At 44.0% G+C, this 10,410-nt stretch overlaps 1 protein-coding gene across 1 annotated transcript; it reads right to left on the reverse strand.

The window, feature by feature from the left end:
• Positions 1 to 1,231: 1,231 nt before the first annotated feature.
• On the reverse strand, positions 1,232 to 9,234 carry LOC139453105 (methyltransferase-like protein 27). The gene is made up of 6 exons (XM_071234729.1): positions 9,134 to 9,234; positions 5,985 to 6,150; positions 5,729 to 5,860; positions 3,289 to 3,427; positions 1,873 to 1,965; positions 1,232 to 1,600 (listed from the first exon to the last, which is right to left on the reverse strand). Exons 2-6 carry the CDS (start codon positions 6,090 to 6,092, stop codon positions 1,386 to 1,388), a joined length of 687 nt encoding a protein of 228 aa, XP_071090830.1. The 5' UTR covers positions 6,093 to 6,150; positions 9,134 to 9,234; the 3' UTR covers positions 1,232 to 1,385.
• Positions 9,235 to 10,410: the final 1,176 nt, after the last annotated feature.

The following is a 10,410-nucleotide window of genomic DNA, read 5'->3' on the forward strand; positions in this document are numbered from 1 at the left end:
GTTATCGTACATTCACCCCCCTTAACGCCTGCGTCGACTCGCCACAATAAGATATAGCTGTGTCCTCTTACTCGCACCCTGCACACATTAAACAAAGCAAATTGTTTGTTATAATCAGTTTGTCTACTGAGATATTCCTGGACTTCAGTCAATCCATTACCTTGTTTTTACGTTTCATAGCTCGTGTGGCCAAGTGGTCGAAGGCCTTGGGTTCGAATACCAGATTACCTGCGGTTTTGATCTGTCGTATTGAAACCAGATCCATGCTTGTGAGTATCATGATCACGTTGTAGGCAGTGATATTTGGGGTATATAAACTAACGCGTTTAAACGTAATCTAAAGGACCGCCTCAGTGGTCTTTTGGTACAGCGTCCGCCTGAAGAGCGGAAGGTCAAGGGTACGATCCCCGGCCGCGTCCTAGCAAAAGACGTTAAAAGGTGGTACTTGTTGTTGAACTCCAAAAATATTGCAGCTCATGGTGATACGGGATGGACTTCCAGTGTGATCGTGAATTACACAAACGTATTTAGCATTAATAAAACATTGTCAATCCCTACCTTCTGTCACAGATACAAGTTTGTTTGGTTTTTTGTTTGTTCCTTCTGAGGTGTGTATGGGGTGGGTGGGATTTTAAATGTTGCGAAACATGACAGATAGACCCGGGAATTAGAGTATGTACACATATCAGATAGGTATTACTTATCGCGCAAGCACGTCAAAGCATATTAGAATTGGTCAGCTGCCTCTGTATGTCCATTTTATCAAACTGCAAGAAATATAATGTTTAATAACTTAACGAAAATTTACAAAAAAGCTGGTCACACATTAATGGCTTAATAGCGAAAGGTTATCGTAGAGAGATTCATAAGGAAAGATATATCATGGCCACAAGTCTACACCACCACCACCCCACCCCACCACCCCTCGCCGTTAACGCCTGCGCCGACTCGCCACAATAAGATTTAGCTGTATCCTCTTATCACAATGCTGGGTCAGTGGGACAGCATATCTGTTTCCCCTTGTCAAATGCTTGAATACAGTCTGGTCTAAAATCGCTTTCTATAAAACACGCCACAGTTAACAACAGATACTAGTTACATACGATACTATGCTCATCGGCAAAAAAACCCCAAACCATATAGAGACGTATGTACGTTAATAAACGATGTTTACAATGTGTACCACTTGTGTACCATGTGTACCATGACAAAACTAACAATAAGTCAAGAGTTACCATAGAGGGTATTTATTCTTATCACGATAAGCTGCGTGTGCTTTCCACACTTTAAACGCTAACTATGCACGAGACAAATGGGGATTCTCGAGTCATGGATCTTTGACGTCATATGTCATACATAAATATATTTTAAAAAGAGAGACTTTATTAAATCTCAAAATATTTCTCCGACACGTTTACTTTCAAACTGTAAAGAACCCCGGGGCCAAGGCTTTTGGCCAATTGACCGTCAGCGAGAGGTATTGCAGTCACTTCCCAGGCTCCCTCTGCCGCAAGCTTGTCTATCAAGGGAAGTAACCGGTCCCGGTACTCGACAGCATTGTTAATGTTCTTTTGTGGGATTGTGAAAACTATCCGTCCACCTGTTCCGAAAAAAACCAGACTGGTAAAGTAAACTCAATGTTTGTCATTTCAATGAATAAAGCAAAATATAAACAATATGGCTACATTTGTGTAAACAAAGGCAGAGCACAAGGGGACGTGAACCTGTCGAGTGTACATGGTTCACTGAGAGAGTGCCATCAAAACTCAATGTCAGGATTGATATCCAGTCAGGTCATGCAAAATACCCCTCAGCAACAGTATCCCAAGGATAATATGTCGATTATAAGTTATTTCAATTCTGACAACTTACCGGGCTTAACAATTCTGATCATCTGGGCGAAGGCATTACAGGGTACCAAACCCTCGTTGAAAGCTGCTGTGGCCGTTATGCAGTCATAGAAGTCTGAAAGAAAGTTATCTCATTGTTCATTATGACAAGTGTATTCACAGTTACAGACATAGTGGCCCAGTGGGTGGGAGAGTAAAGTGAGTATAATGTTGAACAGTATTTGATTTGTGTCGGCTTCCACTGTTTAAATATAAGGAACAAGAGCAAGTTGGTGGGAGGCGAAGGATTATAATCAGGGAGAAAATGTTGGATTCGAACCCTTAGACGCACATGTGCACGTCAAATCGTTGCGCCGTTAGATGACCATGCCACTATGCCCCGTTCATACAAGCTTCGTACCACTCGAGCGCTTTGGTTTCGTACAGTCAAGTTTCGTTTATCCGACACTCGTTAATCCGACAATAGGTTTTATCCGACACAAATGATGGGAACCGATTAAACCAGTGCTGCTTAGACCCGTTAATCCGACGTCTTGTACTCCGACCCCGACACACCTAATTTGCAACGATTTGCTGAAATCACTCATTAATCAGTCTCGTTAATCCGACAGTGATCAGCGTACTCCATGGTCATCTGCCCGCGAGTACATATCCCCGTGTTTTGATGTGAGAAGAGTCGGCGAGTAGCTGCTTATTTAAACGGCTGCAGAGATAAACTTCCCGTGTGCGAAATACGCTGTAGTCGGAAAGTGCACGTTAAATCTTCTATATCAGTCAGTAAACTTTGTGTTCTGTGTATATTGTGGCGACTGTCACATTTGAATCTCCGGCTAGTTCACTTACACTATCGTCGATGGGGTATTGCTAAAAGGGGCATGAAACCATACTCACTCACTCACTCATTACACTGCCGGTTTCAACAACTTGACATTCACAATTACAGTTCTCTTTTATTGGTACATGTGGTATCAATGCGCAAATGTGTAGACGGTTTAGACCGAGTCAGGACCAGAAATCAAGTGATTGACATTATGAACAAAGATCCACCCCGTCGGGGTACGTTTAGAGGTAATCAACCAATTCACTGATCCTGATCTGGAATTCCCATTTGGGCGGTTGCTTTATGAACATTTATACAATATTCATGTCATATATGCATGTATAGACCATTGGTAATATTACAGATTATGGAGTGAAATGCATTTATTTAAATAATTGATAGACTATATGTCTGAAATCCGTCTGAAAATGAAACTATGAAAGTTGGCTGTGTGGGCTTTAAATATGTCTGATGAGAGGGTTGATAATTGTCCTTTACGACCAGTTACTGATCTTATGACGTCAACTTGATCAGTTCTGGCACTAGTAGTATGTTATTTCCCAAAATAATTCCAGTATTTTCTGAAACAAGTTCATTAACTTCATCCTCTTCCAGTACCTGTTTCAATTTCCTCAACCCTGTTTTGGTCCATGAAGGCACAGATCAGGCGACGGTAAACGTTTCTGGTTTTTGCCACATCCAACATTTTCTGAGCAGGATCAAGGGCATCGATGTAGGTGAAGCCAAGCGCCTTCAGCTGGAACAGTGGGGTGATACATGTCCATCAACACTTCAAGATTTACATCAAGAATTGTGAGGTATTGGCTCTTAAACTATCCTTGACGATCGAGCACACTACAATTGTGCTGTATCCTGAGGACCGTGGCCTGGGAGAACAGAGTGCACGTGAACATCTCAACATGTCCTTTTATTAGTAACAGTGGGTGGGCTGTATGTTATAAGATTAACAATACTGATTATGGTTAAAGCAAAAACAACAATAACAATAATGCAGGTCTTAAGGCGGCTTCAAACGACCAAATTAGTTTGGAAACAAAAGGTTGGCAAACTTTTTGAACTTTGAGTTCACACGACACATATGTGTTGTTGCTTAGTTCAGCATGGCGTCTCCGGTGAGCATTTGTCCCAGTGGCAGGTAAGGAAAATCGCGGCGGCAGGGTCATCGATGGCTGTCCTTCGGAGAAAACGCAGTAGAAAGAGATGGAAAAAGAGGGAGATATGGGCACCCCATATATACTCTTCAAAAAAAGAAACTTGACATAGATGTAAAACTACTTTTTGCCAAATATCTAAAATAATTACATTAAATGAAATCAGGCCCCCCTGCTGAATGGGTATAAAAATCCACATCAACGGTTGTTCATACAGTCCTTATAACGGTAGTAGAGGCGGTGACAGAATGCCAAGACTGGGATGCAGCTCAACGGAACAACGCCATTGGGAGATTACAAGCTGGAGCAACTCAGCAAGAAGTGGCCAGGCACTTTGGCGTATCCAGACAGACAATCCGATACAACAGCACCAACAGAGTTGACGACAGACCAAGGACAGGAACACCAAGGGTGACAACCCAAGCACAAGGTCGATACATCCGGCTGCGACACCTCCGAGACCGCACTACCACAGCCACGTCTACAACCACACAGATCCCTATGATACGCAAACGGTACGCAACAGACTGAGGGAGGCTGGACTTTTTGCAAGAAGACCTGTTCGACGTCATGTATTGACCCCACGCTTTGGTGCCAACAGAGGGTTAGATGGGCACGTGCAATGTGGAGAAATGTACTGTTTACTGAGTGAGTGAGTGAGTATGGTTTTACGCCGCTTTTAGCAATATTCCAGCAATATCACGGCGGGGGACACCAGAAATGGGCTACTGTTTACTGACGAGTCCCGTTTCCTACTAACACGTACTGATGGGCGCGCACGTGTCTACAGACGTCGGGGTGAACGTAACGCCCCCAACTGTGTGCAGCAGGTTGTCCCATTTTGCGGCGGGAGTGTCATGGTATGGGCCGGAATTCATCACGGTGGTAGGACGCCTCTCGTGCATGTGGCAGGTGCATTGACAGGTGTGCGTTACAGAGACTTGATCCTACAGCCTTACGTTCTTCCTCACGTCAACGTTCATGGCGGACAGTTCCAGCAGGTCAACGCTCGACCGCATATTGCACGTATTTGTCAGGACTTCTTACAGCACAACAACATCCAGACATTACCTTGGCCAGCCCGGTCACCAGATTTGTCCCCGATTGAGCATCTGTGGGACGAGTTGGATCGACGCGTTCTCAGAAGGAAACCACCGCCCCAAACACTTCCGGCGCTTCTTGATGCACTTCAGCAGGACTGGCAGCACATTCAACAGCGTGTTATTGACAATTTGATTGCAGCTATGGGTCGTCGGTGTCAAGCGGTGATTTATGCACGTGGTGGGCACAACCGATACTGACATTTTCTGTACCCCTGTGACATTAACTGTATCGTGTACGTGTGTCTGTCTAGGTGACACGATTAATGTTTTGAAAATTGTGTACATTGATCTTCAAACAGTGTTTCAATTATAGTTTCTGTGTCCCATATTGAAACAATCACATTATATTACATTTTGAAAGTCAGTGTCAAGTTTCTTTTTTTTGAAGAGTATATAATTGGTATCATTCAAGCTGATGATAATCCTTGGTTTGCTAGCAAAGCAGTTTTCACCAAAGTGCTAAACGCCATTTGTTTAGCAAACGTCAGTAAAAGTCACGTCATATTTACGCAGTGTATGATTGGTTGTAAGCGACCAGCATATGTTTGACAACCATTCATACGTCAAATCAAACTCACTCACTCACTCACTTATGTTTGTAAACACAAATCGTCAAACTTATTTTTGACGTGTGAATCCGCCTCTAGACGTTTACCACTTTGGTGAAAACTGCCGTTGGTGACAAACCAAGGATCACCATCAGCTCGAATGATAACGAAACAACAACCAACTATTGTATTGTTTTCTTAGCCGTTAGGCTAATACAATTTGACCTTTGAGTACCTTCAGGCCGACAAATCCTGTCCCTGCTCCCACGTCCAGAACTTTCAGACTGGACCGGTCACTCTCAGGGTAGGTCGTGGCCAAGAAGTCTCCGACAAGTTCATGAGCCCGGAGTCCCTTTTCCAGGACTTCCTGTCAAGTCAAATAGGGTTACAGGAAATTTGGAAAAGACTGGGAATTTGAAAGAACAAAGAATGTTCTTACATTGGTTGTGTTTATCTAAGTGTTGGTAGCGAGGTGGCAGACTGCATCCTACCTCATCATAGTCGTCGGCGAAGTCGTCGAACATCTCCGCTATCTGCTGCGGAGTCATGTCCGCCCTCAGTCCAGGAGTAAACCTGGCTTCCTTGTGACGTTGGGACATTGTGTCGTCTCAAGGTCTGTCAAGGTCCTTTAGGATGATCACGCGGGCTTCGAAGTTTCTGGAACACAATACTTGTTTCTCTGACATAAGATATGTAAACTGACGTCCAAAAGAAACTTTATCAGAGTTCAAAAACAACAAAACATACATGCATGAAGTAAAGTGTATTGAGAAGATCAATATATCAACATAATCAACACTGAAAATGACAATCAAACCGCGACCGAGAATGACGTCAGAGCCCCCCCCTCCTCCTCCCACACACACACACACACAAAGTTGGAACACAGTTGGTACAAAGGCGGTACAAAGGTGGTACAAAACTCGAGCTTTCAGAATCATGGACAATAGGCAGAGTACATAAACAATCGCTCACGTTCAATAACAAGTCATAAGTACCGCGTGTGACCACCAAATGCCTCAATACGCGCAAAAGCTCTTCGACGCACAGAAAAAATCAGTCGTCTGATGAGGTCACGTGGGATTTGACGCCATTCTTCTTGGAGGGCCAAGATCAGTTCTTGCCGGTTGGCTGGAGAGTGTGGTCGTTGTCGAACACGACGATCCATCAAGTTCCAGAGGTGTTCTATGGGGGACATGTCGGGTGAGCGTGCAGGCCACGGCAGGTCGTTGACGTTGTTGGCTACGAGGAAGTAAGTGACAATTCTGGCTGTATGGGCTCTAGCGTTGTCATGCTAATAAATGACACCACGTGGCTGCTGTTGGAGATATGGTAGGACAACTGGACGAAGAATGTTATCCATGTAACGCTGAGCTGTCAAGTTTCCGTCAACGATGACCAGCGGTGTCCTCTCCTGCCCACAGATCCCAACCCACACCATGACACTCCCTCAACCATATGGTACGATCTCCTGCACACAACACGCCGCCGTTCGTTCACCCCTTCGGCGGTAAACGCGTTGTCTTCCATCAGCCCTAAACATACAGAATCGACTTTCGTCAGTGAAGACAACCCTCTGCCAGTCATGTCGTACAGTTTCGGGCCCATCTCAATCGCAGACGACGATGTTGCGCTGTCAATAGCTGTACTCTGTACGGTCTAAAAGCCCTGATTCCATGAGCCCTGAGTCTCCTGGCCACTGTCTGTCGACTAACCCTGTGACCTAAGGCATTTGTCGCCGATGACGTCACTGTCGGAGGTGCAAGGTACGCAAGTACCTGTCATCATGGGGCGTGGTCACCCTGGGTCTGCCTGTTCTTGGTCTGTCAGCGGTCCGCCCTGTCTGTCTGTAACGTTGCATCAAGTTGGTAACGGCAACACGGGAGCAACCGAAGGTTCGTGCAATATGGGCGTGGGTGGTATCCACCTGTACCATACCCAAGGCTCGTTCACGTTGTTCGACTGTAAGTCGTGGCATTTCTTTTGTGTGTGTGTTTTTTATCACTGTGGATGTCTGACTTGCCGTTGCAATCGTTTTATACCCTTACCCGCACGTGCATTTGCAGTTGTCCATGGTGCACGTGTTTTTCACTTTTTCGCGTGCTATCTCGCAAACATGTAACAGACGATTAACATTTTCTGCATACACTATTGTTGTATTTAGGTTATGTGTTTTAGATAGACTTCATCGAAAAATAAATAATACTTTGTCTGAAATTTATATTTTCAGTTGGTAAAGTTTCTTTTGGACGTCAGTTTATTTTGGGACTTGGCTCTGAAAAATGAGCAAGGTAGGACTGAAATCGTTCAAACACTTTGTAAGTCTGCAAGTGTCATTTATGATGTATTTCAATGAAACAAATAATGGCAGCGAGTGAGTGAGTGAGTGAGTGGTTTTCCGCCGCCTTTAGCAATATTCCAGCAATATCAGAATACCAGGGGCATCAGAAATAGGCTTCACCCATTGAACCCAGATCTTCGGCGTGACGAGCTAACACTTTAACCACTAGGCTACCCCACCGCCCCTCATTCTTTAAATACGATAAGATCAAGTTTCCACTCTTTGGATTTAAAAAAAATAATTTATTAACCAATCATAAAACGTTAACGATATTATGCCGCGTGCCAATGGATTACTGTAAGGGACAGGGAGCAGGGAGCAAATAACGTTGATTGTATACTGATTGAGGTGACCCAGTCGGTATAAGCCAGGCTAGACAAGGCCCTACATGCTGGTCGCAAGCTGTATACCCCGTGACACACAGATAACAGAAGGGGTCAGTATGTAGGACCTTTTATCATTTAACTAATGCATTTATCCATGGCATAAGCTTATGACATAAAAACATGTATGTCATACCCCAATGACATAAGTATGCAAATTAGATATGCAAATTAGATAACCGGAAGTGGGACTTTTTTCGCCGGTGCACGTAAGTAGGTGTTTACAAACAACATTGATACCTTTGATGTTGGAGACATTATTTCAATTATTCTGCAAAAGTCTGTTCAAGTATTTTGTTTAAACTAATCCGAGGAACTTTTTTTCTCAGCGAAGGAATATGCCATAAAGGAGTTAAGAGGTTGTTAATTTTGGTTTACACGGCTATGGAAAACATGTATCACTACGCACGATCTATACGTAAGATTTCGACAAGTTGCTGATGTTAATGTTTAATGCAATGGGTGGGTGGGGGGGGGGGGGGGGGGGGGGGGGGGGGCCACGGGTGGCCAAGTCGTCTAAGGTGCCGCAATTCGCTGTGCAGAGTTGCGTCCATTGGGTACCCAAGAAACCTATGATTGTGGGTTCGAATCCCGGCTCGCCCCGATAATGTATTTAGGTTTGTCAGCACCATGCCCGTGCGTGTGGGTTTCACTGAAGTGGTAAACGTCGGAGACCTGCATCACTTCAGGCTTTCCTCCCACGTTAATCTGACACGCCGCGATATAACTGCAACACTGTTAAAAGCGGCGTTAGACCCAACTCACTCACTCACCCACTCAAGAAATATAATGTTTAATAGCTTAACGGAAATTTGCAAAAACAAACATTTCACTAATTTATGGCTTAATAGCGTCATGTTATCGTAGATAGATTCATCAAACGGAAGGTTTGTAAAGACCACAAGTCTACACTTACCCCCGTTAACGCCTGCGTCGACTCGCCACAACACGATGTAGCTGTGTCCTCTTATCACAATGTTGGGTCAGTGGGACAGCATATTTTTTCCGCCTGGTCACATGAAGTTGGAATATCAGCTAGTGCCCAATCTAAACAACCCCAGTGTCATTGTCATGGATAACGCCTGGGAACCTGATACTATCGCGCTCAATCATGAGTAGTCTGAAGGCGACCGTGCAGGAATATCTGACATCTTAAAATGTCGAATTCAGACCATCTTAAACAGAACTTCTAACTCATGAAGGAAATTCAACTGAATTAGAAACCAGTAGAGTACAAGACAGATGTCCATGGCGGCACAACACGGTCACAATGTTTAACGTACGCCAGTCAGATACTGTGAACTCAGTCCTATTGGACTTATGTGGCTAACTGATATACGTCATGTCATGTGTCATGTGATATCTAATGTGAGATGTGTCTTATGAGTCGCACGCCATATATCATGTGAAATATTTTATGTGCCACGTATCATGTCCATGTGGTAGATGATAAGTGCTAAGAGTCATTTGTCGTGTATATTGCTGCCGCTACATATATTTACCCATTGCTTTACATGAATGTGATCCTTATCCCGTGTAATCCTTATCCCGTGATCTTCAGCAACCCATGCTTGTCGTAAGAGGCTACTAACGGGATCAGGTGGTCAGACTCGCTGACTTGGTTGATGCATGTCATCGATCCCAATTACGTGGATCGATGCTCATGATATCAATCACTGGATTGTCTGGTCCAGACTCGATTATTTACAAACCGCCGTCATATAGCCGGAATATTGCTGTGTGAGGCGTTAAACAACAAACAAACAAACCAACCTTATCCTGTGTATATGAATATAAGTGGTTGATTGTCCATTGGTATTGTGTGGCCATTTACTGATTTCACAATTTAGTTCTGTACATTCCGATTTCGGGGTTACCTTTATCGTCCACGATCGCGTCATACCAAATGACGTTAAAAGATGGTACTTGTTGTTACCCTGTCTGGCGCTCGACATGAAGGGGCTAAAACGAGGACTGGTCCGCTAGGAGTCAGTTTTCATGTTCAACTGTGGCATGGTATCTCAGTATATAAACAGCGCAGACGAACCTTTAAAGCATTATGCAAACAGAAACAAGATGAATTTCAGCGTTCACTCAGAGATAAATTTAATGAGATAAAAAGTGATAACAGCATACTGTGGAAAGAAATCAAGAAAATAAAATGTTGCAGGAAAACAAACAAATCAGTTCTTG

The sequence above is a fragment of the Haliotis cracherodii genome, unplaced genomic scaffold (genome assembly GCF_022045235.1).
Source record: "Haliotis cracherodii isolate W230 unplaced genomic scaffold, xgHalCrac1.p SCAF_9, whole genome shotgun sequence".
Classification (NCBI taxonomy): Eukaryota; Metazoa; Mollusca; class Gastropoda; order Lepetellida; family Haliotidae; genus Haliotis; species Haliotis cracherodii.